General features: G+C 42.8%; 1 protein-coding gene across 1 annotated transcript in view; it reads right to left on the bottom strand.

Moving 5' to 3' along the window:
- The window catches only part of IRAK1 (interleukin 1 receptor associated kinase 1), a 126,432-nt gene extending 112,741 nt beyond the window's left edge, over window positions 1–13,691 (bottom strand). Inside the window, exon 1 of the mRNA XM_029609860.1 lies at window positions 13,386–13,691. Coding sequence (XP_029465720.1) covers window positions 13,386–13,500 — 115 coding nt within the window. The 5' untranslated portion in view covers window positions 13,501–13,691. The remainder of the gene's footprint in view (window positions 1–13,385) is intronic.
- Between the last annotated feature and the right edge of the window lie 465 nt (window positions 13,692–14,156).

The raw sequence follows: 14,156 nt of genomic DNA, 5'->3' as shown, positions 1-14,156 counted from the left end.
ATTTATTTTGTACTCAGATGGTGTGAAAGAATAAAAGTTAGAGAGAGATATAATAGGAAATAAAACAAAAAAGGGTAGGGAAGAGGACAGGGAGAGAGAGGCAGAGAGATTCATCCAAGCTCCTGAGAGAAATTCCTAACTCAGAGCTTATGTCCCCTCATTAGAGTCGTTTTAGCCATAGGTCAAATGGCACACAGCTTTAGAAGTGTCCAATTTGATTCCCTCCCAAAAATTAAAGAATACAATGGTAAAACAAAAAAAAACAAAACACACAATAAAAGAAGAGAAGGTAAAATAAGATAGCCAACTAACATGCCATATTAACTGATCCTTGTTAAGACCTAAAGAGGTTAAGTCATGGTTCATAAATTGCACAAAACTTATGGTGAGGAGTGGGGAGGGGCCCATCCTAGTAAGATTTGCCCAGGACCTCAGAGGCTTAAGAATGGCCCTGCCCCTCTCCCCCCCCCCCCCCCCCAAGGAGTTCTAAGTTGGAGACCATCTCTTTCAATCCATGGATGCCACCGCCATCTCTTTGGGAGCAGTTTCAAGCCTCCAATTCCCCCCCCCCCCCCCCACCCACACATTCCTAGGGATAGACAACCCTGATCTAATTTCCTCCACAATACACATGATTCTGGGGAGGGAGATCCCTCATCTCCTACTAGTGGGGAAACTAGCTCCCTTTCCCCTACAGGCTCAAGTGAGACTTGGGGTTGTTGATGAAGAACTCTAGAAACTTGAACACCCAAATGTTTTTGCTCACTGATTCTGAGGCTCCTCCTTGAGATGTGTTCTCCCCTAGCCAATCATCTAGGTAGAGGAACACAAGCGTCCCCAGCTTGTGTAGATATTCCACCACCACTGCCTAATATTTTGTGAGAACACAGGAGGCTGAAAGCCAGCATGCGATATTTGAGATGGTGATCTCCTACTATGAATCTGAGCTATTTTCTGTGACCTGAAAATCTCTGTAGGTCCCCATTTTTTCTAGAAGGGCAACAAGGTGCCCAGGGAAACTATTCTGAACTTTTCAGGAATGCTTTTAGGTCTAGGACTGGACAGAGACTGACCGACCAACACCCCCAATTTCTTTAGGATCAGGAAACCTTTGAAGCAAAAAATCCCCACTTTCCTTGCCCTGGTGGAATGGGCTTATTCACATTGGCCTCAAAGAGGGAGGAGATCACCTTTTGCAGCATTTCCTGATGCTGAGAGACCATCCAAATGGGTTTCAGTGAGCAATTTGGAGGGATATCCAAGTGTAGTAGTTTATGTAAAAAGCCTGCCTCTGACAGGACGGTCCTTTGGCACAGGTACTCAGCTGAACCCTCTATGACCCAGTCTGACCCCTGGCTGAGGTGCAGATTGTAGCGCTTTGCTGCTGAAACATGCATGAGGACCCTACTGTTGATGGGACCAAGGGGATGGAGGAAAACATCAGGAAAACTGGGGGAGCAGAGCAAGCTTAAGGGAGATAGTGAGTGGAGCAGACAGAAGGGTATTAAAACTCCCTGACCCCAAATATAAAAAAAACCATACAGAATGGGCAGGAGTAAGGAGGAGAGGGGGAAAATAAAATTGGGAGAAAAGGAAGAATTAGAAGAATGTGAGAGCGTGGTAGGGAGACTGTGGTGAGAATGAACTGCAGGGTAGGGGAGAGTGGAGGAGAAGAGCTGGAGTTGGGGAGATTGACTGGAAGGACTTTTTAGTTCTTCCGCAGCTTTTGTTTTGGACATGCAAATCTTCCTCATGTCCACATTATCTCTGGGCATTTAAATACAAGCTGGTCAGCCACACTTATGATTCACTGTGTTTTGTTTTTTGCTAAGGGAGCTGCAATTTGTGTTGAGTCCAGCACACTTTTTTTTGCTCTTATGCACACATGCTCCTGGAGAGGCTCCCCTCCCCCACATCTGCTGGCAAGAGAGTATTAAAGTTAAATATTTGTAGAGAAAGCTTTTCTAATGAAATCCTTCACCCCTAACAAGCACAAAAAAACAAGAACATTAGAGCACAATTTCAAGGCCTATTTTGAAAAATTCTAACAAAACCTGCACAAGTGTCCTCTTCTCTTGTTCTGTTTTTATCAACTTTGACAGACTGACTAAAGAAGCAGCACCAACTCTATTCTCCTCTTAGCCTTATTTTGTCCTAATACATTTTCGGAGTTAAATTTTTGCACCTCTTACTATTCTAGTATTGAGACAACACTCCCCCCTCCCCCATCCTGTATACACACACCTGCTGTATAGCATTACCAAGATCCTGAAACCCATCAGCTTCTTTCACTGAGGGGGTGGGGGGGAACCCCTAAGTTCCCCACTACTGCTTCCCAAAAAGCAGAACGAACAGCTCGTCCTCCTTCAGGTCCAAATGTTAGTTTCCAGTTTAAACATGCAGAGCCCAGTTCCTTCCTCTCCTGTGTCTCACAGAAATATGAGAAAGGAAAAATAATCATACTGCCTGCCTATCCAGTCTGCCCATCCACAAAAAAACTTTACAATTCCCTACCACTCTCTCCGAGATACTGTGTCTCACCCACCCACTTCCTCACTGATGGAGATAGAGAGAGAGGTTTTTACATGGAAGTGTTGCACAGGAACTCTGGTAATCCCTGTAGGTACCCAGATCAGTCCAGACTCCTGGATTTTGCCAACATTGCCACATAACCTGGTGTACCACCTGCAGTCCCTCAGTATTTCTCCGTCTCCAGCAGATGGTAGAGGTGCTAATCCTGCAGTCTGGAAATTAGGTTTAAAAAAAAAAAAAAAAAAAAAAAGAGAAGATTGTTGAAGATTTCATCCCAAAAGGTTGGCAGGTCCAGGTGGGGACCATCCCTCCTGGTACTGAAGTGGATGAGCAGGGGTTGTGGACCCCCTTATTTAGCTCAGTCCTTTTCCACCAGGAGTAGACATCTGGTGGGGTCAGTTCCCTCTCCCCCAAGAGGACTTGTGGAGCCTACTGCATGTTTCTTAAAGTTTAAAAAAAAAAAAAAAAGAGGGGAGTTTATTTTTGCTGCAGGTCAGCCTGGGAGATCAGGGATCAGAACGAAAGCCCGGCATAGGCTCGGTGGTAACTGCTCTCGCAGCATTGTTTTAGGATCCTCTGGCAGCTGATTGTACACATGGTCCAGGCAGACTGAAAGCATGCCGTGTGGCAGTAAGTGCACTGCGTGCAGCAATGCACGAGCACGGCTGTCCCCTGCAGGATTTTGTTCCCGCTGACTCTCTGGGGGGGGGGGGGGGGGGGGAAGAGGGCAGCTCGGGAACAACAGAGGCGGCCTCAGGCTCTCAGGGTGTATTGGGTGAAACAGCGGGCCCCTTCCTGATTAGCACGGGAATGGCAACCACTTTGTTTTCACTTGCAGTTGTATCAGAAACTCTGTGTGTCACAGAACAAATAGTATCACAGACAGACAATATACAGAACAATACAACACAAATATCTATGGACTTTAACTGGAATGCAATAAAATAATTTAGATTCCAAAGAATGTTGTTGTGTCCATGTTTTCTGTTAAGACAACCCCATAAAACAGAGTGTCTCCCTATTTCTTCCCCCATCCCCCCTCATTCAGCTGCAAACTCAGTATGATTTAAGCATGAAGATAACTACCGGTATATAAAAGGTGTGTGTTACTAGAACGTAGCAGAAATCTATAATCCAAAGAAGGAGCACAGATACCCCACTATCTCAAAACCTATGTCCCAAGTGGTCACACTCAAAAGGGGAAAGAAGAGTATGGCAACACAGATTACAGCATAGCACCATCCTCTACCCCATGATATTGGGTGAACCCCCCTTCCAGGCCAAGTAAGGTTGCCAGACCTTTTCAAAACTATTTGCGCCGTCATTTTTGAGAGCTGTTAATTTTTCCACATAAAATGTTGTTTCCAACCGGGACAGAATGTGGTGCAGGAAGGGGGATTTGCACCACCAGAAAGCCAAGTTCACATGTGGCAGCAGAAAAATACCTGTTTTAGCCAATGTGACCTTTATTTAGTGCCTGCCTCAAATGGGATACGTAATAAATATACTTTAGGTTCTGTAGGAACTGTGACCCCTATATGTACACTATAGATTTTATGAAAGTTACTGTTCTTTCATTATGTCATGCTGTGTTATCAAACTTTAAATTTAAAAAAAAAAAAAAAAACTGTGTGTGTGTTGGGGGGGGGGGGGGGGGGAGATATCCCTCCACCGCTGTCCCTGGCTGCTTGGAGTCCCATGGGGGAATAGTCAGGTGAGGATTCTGATGATTCCATAGCCTTTATGTTGGACTTTGACCTTTCGATGCACAGAACTTATCTGGCCAGGAAAGCTGCAGGGTAGTGGCCCGCAGGCCAGGAAGAGGCCCAGAGTTTTGCGAGCTAGTGGTGCTATATAATGGTATCACCTCAGGAGACAAGTGGTGCTATATACATTGTCTCTTCTAGGTTTGTTTTTTGTTTTGTTTTGGTTTTTTTTACAGGCAATCCCCCGAAGGGAAATGCACATCCACTATCTGCTGGAGATGGAGAATACTGGCGAGCTGATGTCAGGGCAGGACTATATATCTGATGTTAGCTTCTTACTCCGTCTCCATCTGCTGGCAGAGGTGCATAACCCATTGGGGGGGGGGGGGGGGGATTGGTCTCTCCTCATTAAAGGAAAGTGGTAATTTCTCTTAGAGAGAATTTTGTTACCACAAATACACTCAGTGCATACTTACAAAGTTGATCAGGGAGACAAAACAGCCATCCATTTGAGGACTGGGGGGAGTCAAGCTCCCCCCTCCCCCCACATGCTATACCAATGAGGTTATCCCACCATTGTGGCCCCTTTTCTCTCTCCATCTCCAGCACAGCTGAAAATATATTTTGGAAGAGCACAGTCTTGTCTTATTTGAATTTTTTGCTCTTTAGGGATAGGGAGCTTTTCTGCCACCTCCTACTGCACTTAAAGCCACACTCATGCAATGCTTAGCACCACGTTGGTACTCGTCTGACATGAAGGCCTTGACATGCAGTGGCAAAGAAGGGAGGAAAAAGTGGTAGTTGCAAGTCATTATTAATAGTCTGAATTTTATGTAGTTTTGGTGGCATATGATAAGCATAGTTAAAGTCATATGTCTCTTCTGCTGCTTTCTTGAAATATCATCTTCCTTTCATCATCCATGAAGGGGGGAAAAAAAAAAAACAAAAAACCCCCCAAAAACCCATGACGACTTATTCTCAGCTAATGTTAACAGTGGTCGATAAAGCAGTCAGCACCCGAAGTGAAAATTTGATTTAAGCCACGCCAGTTCCAATTTTTCCTTAAGGGTCGGGAAACTGTCTCAAAATCCACTCAAAGAATCGTCCCTGGCAGCTGTCATCTTTAAAAAGAATTTGTGCGTGCACAGTGTTTTATTAATACTGATCTATAGCGCCACCGGTGGCAGACTTGAACGCTTTACCGAAGTTAAAAATTACAGCCGTATCAGTGTTGATATAAGAATTTTGTAGATTTAGAGGTTGAATCCTTATACTTGAAAACATCTCTCTATATCTTTTGAGGACTGAGCAACAGCTCATAAATCTGGTTATTCAAAGAACCATCTTCTGCAGTTTTCATCCGACTTAAACTTGACATCGGAATTATTGACCAAGTGCAAAATCAAGAGGAATCTTTATAAAAATTCCTATTTTAGCCTTTATTTGGAATTTCAGTACAATACTTGAACAAACTTCTTCTTGACACTAAGAGACTATCTGCAAGCAAAATTATAAGTAAATACCTTCAGCTTCAATCTTTTGTTAAATTTACATTTTTTTTAAACTATTCTGTTAAATATGTACATTGACCAAAAAATCCCCCTGATGAAGCTATATTAAATTTACACTCACCCCAGGCGCCGCGCGCCCAAACGAGCAGGCCCCTTTGTGCAGCCCACTATTCCTACCCACCTCTAACACCTACCTTCCTCTTCCTGCTCCTTCCAAACACTAAAAAAACTTGAAAATGAACAAGATCTCTTCTCCAATCAACCCTCCCTCTTCTTCTAAGGAACTCTCAACACAAAAAAAAACCAAAAAAAAAAAACCCTCTTCTTCGAAACTTCTACACAATGTAAAAAAGCCAACCTCCATCAAACACACACATATCCAACTCTCAAGCTATATGCTTCTCTCATTCATACGAATCAATACTCGCTCAATAATTTAAAAACATCCCTCTATTCAATGACCTACTCAACAACTGCAAACCAGATTTCATTGCAATCACGGAAACCTGGCTAAAAAACACAGATTCCGTCCTAATAAACCAACTAACTATCCAACCAGAACTACAACATCTCTTCAATTCCCAGAAAAAATAAAAAAAGGAGGTGGCCTAATGCTTATATCTTAAAAAAAAAACAAAAAAAACACAAAAAAAAAAAACACAAAAACCTTCAGCTAAAACTTCATCCATCTACCATTCCTCCACCTTTTGAAATTGCTATATATGACTCACCAAAACTTCAGATATGCATCGTCTACTGTCCACCAGGAGCAGTTGAGAAAAACTGCTCACCTCTAATTGAATTTCTAATAAACATCTCCCTCAAACCCATCATCTTACTTGGTGACTTCAATATACACTTCAACTTACCCTCCCAATCTAAAACCTGCCAAATGATCATTGATGCACTTTCAGCTCTAAATCTTAAACAAATAATCCAATCTCCAACTCACAAAGCAGGCCACACAATTGACCTCATCTTTATCAATACTGAAATTTGGAAATCTTTCTCTACTCACACTAAAGAAATACCTTGGTCTGACCATCACCTAATCCAAGCTGAACTACTCGCCAACCTCAACCTAAAAACGCCTCAAAGCACCCCAAAAGTAATATCTTACCGTCCACCATTTAACACAGATCTCCTACAAAAAAAACCTCTTCAATCAGAACTAACAAACATCAACCTAACGCCGATAATGCTATCTTATCATGGCTAAATATCACAAAAAAAGTAGCAGACAACATTAATCCCACCATTACAAAGTATAAACAGCCCAAACACAACAACCAATGGTACAATGAAAATATCAGAACTGCCAAACGTCTACTCAGAAAAAAAGAAAGAATGGCGGAAAAAAAAAACCCTACCACACTAAATAACTATCGGAACAACCTTACTCAATACAAAAATAACAATGCAAAAAAGAATTTTTTTTCCAATAAACTCTCCAAATATCATAACCCCAGAATGCTATTCACAATAGTTCAAAAACGTACCAAAACCACCCAAGATTCTACATGCACCAAACATGGAAGTGATGACTTTGCGGACTTCAACAAAATAGCTCATCTCATCCAATCCAACATAACCAACAACAACCAGAACATCAAACTCAACAGCATAACAACTTCATCCTGGTCAAACTTTGACATCTCCTCCACTCTTGAAATTAGAACTATAATAAACAAAATGAACCCAGCCAACCATTGGACACCATCCCAATAACCTCCCTCAAAACAATCAAACCAACCATTTCTAAAACCATCACCAAAATAGTCAACTTATCATTGACTGAAGGCTACTACCCCAAATCTGCTATCATCAAACCAATCCTCAAAAAGAACCACCTAGATCCAGAAATCCTCACCAACTACCGCCCTATGTCAAACCTTTCATTCCTGGCCAAAACCATTGAAAAAGTTGTACACACTCAACTAGATGATTATCTGGAGACAAACAACATCCTACATCCATCCCAATATGGATTTAGAAAAAAACCTAAATACAGAATCTCTCCTCATCTCCCTAAATGACATCATCATCAGAGGCTTTGACAAAGGTGAAAAATACCTACTCATACTCCTTGACCTATCAGCTGCTTTCGACACATTAAACCACAATATACTGTTAGAACGACTGTCAAACATTGGCCTTTCTGGTACTACATTACAATGGTTCTCGTCCTACCTCTCTGATCGTTCATACCAAGTAGTGATCAACAACACCCCATCAAAAATGATTGACCTCAAAACTGGAGTTCCACAAGGTTCAGCCTTATCCGCTACCCTCTTCAACATTTACCTCCTACCCATCTGCCAACTACTAAAAGATCATGGAATCTCACATTTCCTCTACGCTGATGACATTCAGCTTCTAATTCCCATTCAAAACTCAATTGAAGACGCATACAAAAAAACATCAGATCTACTTATTTCAATCAAGCACTTACTAAACTCCCTGAAGCTCATAATCAACTTCGACAAAACTGAAATCATACTCCTGGATAAAAAACCCAATCCAACTCCGCCACCCCTGACAATCCTAGATAAACAAATGACAACTATAATCCCTACCACCCATACCAGGAACCTTGGAGTTACCATCGATGCTGAACTCTTTCAAACCCCACATTGTAAATAAAACGAAAGAAGGATACCACAAGCTACTAACCCTAAGACACAAAGCCATTTCTCAACCCTTCTGACTTCAGAACCATCCTCCAACTGCTTATTTTCTCCACCTTCGATTACTGCAACTCATTACTTATTGGAATCCCTTCATCATCCCTCAAACCACTCCAAATAGTGCAGAACTCAGCTGCCAGAATCCTTACCGGAAAAAAAAAGAAACGAACACATTACACCCATTTTAACCTCTCTTCACTGGCTTCCTATTTCTGTATGAATTACCTACAAATCTATGACCATCATTCATAAAATCTTAAATGATGATCTTCATGGACTAAAAGGCTTAAACATTAACCCCCAAAACCCACAAAGAAACCTATGTTCCAACAACACAGGATTCCTAAACATCTCCACCTTAAGAGACGCTCATCTTTCAACTACGCGAGAAAGAGCATTTTCCATTGCTTCCCCCAAAACTTGGAACACCCTACCCATAGAACTGAGGACCCAGCACATCCAAAAAACATTTAAAAAAGACCTAAACATTTTTATTCCGCAAACTCTATTCTAACTGACACCTGATCATCCCAGCACAATCCTCCTCCTTCATGCTCTCCTGATGTACCCTCCTTTTCTACCCTCCCTGCTCACTCCCTTGATCCGTTAAGTTCTTTGAAAATGTTCTCCGCAATATTCTGTTATTCAACTAAGAAAATATGTTGATTGTTCACAAAACCCTACTGTTCCCAACTACTATGTTAACTCCATTTGATTGTAAGATAATTGCATATATGTTGAATGATAATTGCAGATTTGTAAACAGTTATGATGGCTCTACCGAATAATGGTATATAAAACCCTACAAATAAATATATAAATAAATTAGTGAAACAGTGGCCTCTGTTGAGGTACACTTAAAGATAAGTTGTATACACCATTAACTATGGGATACATTTAAACAAATTTTGTATACATTGTATCTAAGATGTAAGGGTTATTGTCAAGAGTGATACAAATTGAGAAGTTAAATGTACAATAGTTGGGGCTCCTCTTGTTAGAAATACCATTTATTAAAGGTTTTATCTGTCTGGAATGAATGTGGGGTAGAATGCTGTAAGATTGGGTATGATGTGTGGTATGTTTGATATATATTTTTATACTACATGTTGAACTTTTGACAATTTGGGGTTTATATGGAGATCTTTATACTGAAAAATTGTTTACAAAAATTTTGTGATAAGATGTTTTCAAAAAAATTTGAACTGAAATATGTAAAAAAAAAAAAGTATTTTATATTGTTTAGATCAGTTTCCTTGATTTTTGGATTTTTTATTCTCAGCTAATGCCATCTTTGTGCTCTTAATCCTTTTATGCATGGGGCAATATTTGAAGGTAATGCTCTCTCTACATTCCCAATAAGTCCCTCTGTGCACACCTCATAACCCCTGCACAGGATAGTTAAACAGCAGTTAATGCCCTGTTTGTCATCTCTGTGAGGCACCCTTATTGGGTCTCGTCACTAGATGCCACTATCCCTGTCCTTAGAACACACTTAGAAAGGGAGCCATCCATACCCTTCAGACCCTCCCACCTGGAGGCTCTGGATTGGGTGACTCAGTCCTATATAGCCCGGTCATTTTAACCCTCATGGGTTAAAGTTAGAGAGAGCAGCTGCAGAGTAAACTTGTATTTTTCCACACTCTGGTTGGGCCTCCCAGCCTTGCCCAAAGGAGTTTTCTTTTAGAAGAGATACCTCACCATGCGCTCCCTGCCAGAGGGACCTGCTTACAATTTACAGTGAGAGACTTTTAAGCCTGATGCCCCTGTGGGGCAAGGGGCTCTCTTCAGAGGACCAAAGACCTGTGAGCCTACTCTACTCACTAGGGAGGCAAGCACCAGTGATGGATCCTGCTGCGAGAGACAGTGAGGCCAGAGAAGGTATCTAGGTTAGGAATTAAAGTATTTTTTAGACCAAAAAAAAAAAGTAGTGGGGATGTTTTTGGATCCCCCTTCCCCACTGGGACTGCAGTGCAGGATTAATAGCCTGGCCCACAGATAAATCATCTAAAGTAACAGATAAGGAGAATGAACAACTGAATCCAAGGAAAAATAAGAGAAGGAAATCCCATCTGTATTCCTCCCCCCCCAGGCAAGGTTTCCACGGGAGAGAATATGCCTAAAGGTAAGATTTTTGCAAAGCAAAGAAGACCCCTCACTAGGATTCCATGGGATGGCCGCTGGGAGAGTAAGCGCATTTAAAATAATCATGGGCTGTATCCAGATGTCTGTAATAAAGGACACCTACCTACACCGAAAGAAGCCTGTAACTACAGTCAGATGTACACATTTTGGACAATGGACTTTAAGTATCAGTAAACTTTAACACCCAGACCTGGTCCTATCTGAGATCTTACGGCCTCTCACCTCACGGGAAGCACTTAGGGGCAGATTTTAAATGCTTGTGCGAGCGCGTACTTTTGTTCGCGCAGCAGGCGTGAACAAAAGTACGCTGGATTTTATAAGATACGCGCGTAGCCGTGCGTATCTTATAAAATCCGGGGTCGGCGCACACAAGGGGGTGCACATTTGTGCAACCTGCGCGCACCGAGCCCAGCGCGCGCTGCCTGTTCCCTCCCCCCACCTTCCCATCTAAACCCCCCCCTTACCTTTGTCAGCAAAGTTACGCCTGCTTTCAGCAGGCGTAACTTTGCGCGCGTCGGCCGGCTGCCCCGCTCCGTGGTCCAGTTCCGGGGGCTGCGGCCATGCCCCCGGGCCGAAACCACGCCCACGTCGCCGCCCCCAAAATGCCACACCCCGCCCCCTAAACGCCATGTCATCCCACCATGCCCCCCACCACGCCCCCGACAGGAAGCCCCGGGACTTACGCGCGTCCCGGGGCTCTGAGTGCGCCGGCGGCCTATGCAAAAAAGGCGCGCAGGGGTTTTAAAATCCACCCCTTAGAGTACAGCACACACACTGGGTCATAAGTGAGAGTTTACCCCCATAAAAAAGTCCCCCAGGGATTAGGAGTCAGAGTGGATATGAATAGCTAGCCAGAGCAGCCCCAGAAGATATAATTAGGATCGTGTGCCCTTGGTACTTAACACCCTGCTAAGTGTTACACCTGTTTCAGTGCAGGCATTCACTGCCTCCAGAGACAGCCATAAGAACCAGCATCTGCCCTATCCATTGGGGACTGATTACTATTGCTTAACTTCCTCTGAACCCAACCAGCCATACACAAACTCCCCTACAAGCCATCTGTAAATGTTTAAAAAGCCTATTTAGGAAATATGCATTTTTATTGTGGTTGTAGGAATCTAATTATTTACTTATTGAAGGCCTCATCTTAACACAAGATGAACATGGATAAAAGTACAATGGATTTCCCCTTAAATACATTATGCAATATAAAAACCCTATGGGGACAAGAAGCACTTTCACATTTAAACCTCATTATTTCCTCTATATTGTAAATATGGCAGTGAATAAAGAATCTCAATAAGGCCAGCTCTGGCAGGTAATGTACAGTTTTTAAATCAGTAACTACTGAGATGAGAATATAATAAAGATTACTTTCCACTGTGGTATATCCAACCTCTGAAAACAAAACAAAATATAGAGCTGTCCTTCATGGGGTCAAGGCCTAAGGTTATGTTTCTTTCATAGAACACACAAGAGATACCAGAGACTTACTGGACCTAGAAATTATTCTTGAGGTCATAAAAGCAGGAGGGGGCAAGGGAAGAGAGAATACCGATCACCAGAACCAAGGAATTGTGTTAGCAGTATTAAAAAAAAAAAACAAAAAAAACCCAAAAATACACCTCTGGGTTATGGGACACCATTGACTGGATGGTGGCTCCAGCCCAATTCCCATTCCAGCTGTCCTGGGAGAGGAGAAGGGAAGGAAGCCCACCATATGCCAGCATTGTAGTGCAGACTCCAGGCTCTATGCAGCTATCAGGAAGTTTAAAGTCACACAATACCCCTAACTCCAGCGCAATTCTCGCAGTGACTGCTAAGCAGGGTAGGAGCAGAGGCACTGAGCTGCTTAAACAGTCAGAACCATGTGGAGTCTAGAGTTGGCAGGAACAATCAGAGGGATCCCAATGTGAGCAATGAGGGCTGGGTGAAGGCAGAGTGTAAGAATAAGCAGAAGGGGCTCCAGAAGAGAAAGTTTCTCTTCTACTGGGTCCTGAGAACAAAAAAGAGTTTGAAAAACTACTGTTCTTTGGCATGTCTCTTCTGCACTGATTCTTTCCGCCAGTTACTTTCGTGTATTACTTTGGCAAACACACTTACAAATTGTCATGTCAATAAAGTTTCTTGAATGAGAGAACACAGACATATACAGAAACCGGTTCCTTCCTAAAACTTTCCTCTTCCTCTGGACCATCCCCATTCATGCTCTTGTTTGAGAGAAAGGAAAGGCCCCTCCCCAGCAGCCCCACACCTCCCTTTTCTCTGAATGATCTAGGCAGCCGGGTATCAGAGATAATGAGCGGACACACACACACACACTCCCCAGATTCAAGAAAAACTTTATCGGCAATGACAATTTACATGTCTTACCAAAGTAATACATAAAGTGATTAAAGAAAATAAGAGAAATAAAATATAGGCAAAAAGACTTGATTAAGCAAACTTTTAACATTCAGATTAATTGTAACTCCTTACTCCCTAATCCAGCAAAAAGTTACCGTCAGTGTAGTGTTCTGTGATACATTTCCACCTGTATCAGACTGAGTATGTAATTTGTTTTGTTTTTATTTCTCGTTTTAAGAATGTTTATTATATATATGTTTTCATGTAACCCGGCCCGAACTGTTCGTAGGGGCAGGCTACAAATAATTTTAAATAAAATAAATAAAAAATTCATAATAGTGAGATTAGAAAGGCCAGCAACACGGCCAAATTCGCGGACCTAGTGCTGAACAGGTCTCTGAGCCTGGTGGCAGGATACCACGTATAGGGCATATTATAAGAACAGGCCCTGGACTTACCAAACTTGTGCCAGTCGGAATCCTCCAAGGAGCCCATGACCTCGTAGAAGCTACACATGATGTCGGCGGGCACATTATACAGGAACTCATCCGCAAGGCTCCAGCCCCCGAACATCTTCAGCTCCGGAGAGAGGGTAAGGGAGGGAGAAGCAGCGGCAACAGACGACACATGGAGAAGGGAGTGAGGAATCCTCTTCTGCTTAACTAAGGAATAAGAACATAGAGCGGCGGGAGGGAGGAGGGGAAACCCTCACCAGCCCCAGCGAGGCATCACTTCTGACTCACTTCCCTTTACAACTGACCATTTAAGTTCTGCCTGCTCATTAGGAGGCGGGCCACCCTGCTCCCTGCCATGCGCAGGGAAAGGCAGGCTGAGACGGTGATGATGAGCGTGGCTGACCTCCCCTCCTGGGTTCCAAGAAGGACTTAGGGGAGCCGATTTAATAGGGCGCGCTAACCTTAGTGCAGGTTTTTACTGTGCATTTTTTCTGCAATAAGTTAACTCCGTTATTTAGCAGGGGTTTGAACTCCTAAGAAATGTATGCTACATCATAAGTAAAAAAAAAACAGCACTAAAAGCGTGGGTGCATGCAAATCCCATGTAAAAGAAGACATTAGCTATTCCCCAGCAATGCAGAGAGGTGCCTTAAAGGGCAGACAGCCTAAAGCACATTTTCTTAATGCTGGAAATTTAACTCCTGTGTCATAGCAGGAGTAAAACTTAACTCACGTTTCTGGTGACCACATTACACTATTACTGTGCCCACTGTG

This window comes from Rhinatrema bivittatum, chromosome 1 (genome assembly GCF_901001135.1).
Source record: "Rhinatrema bivittatum chromosome 1, aRhiBiv1.1, whole genome shotgun sequence".
Lineage (NCBI taxonomy): Eukaryota > Metazoa > Chordata > Amphibia > Gymnophiona > Rhinatrematidae > Rhinatrema > Rhinatrema bivittatum.
The sequence above is the reverse complement of the archived record's forward strand: the minus strand, read 5'-3'. Positions and strand labels throughout refer to the sequence as shown.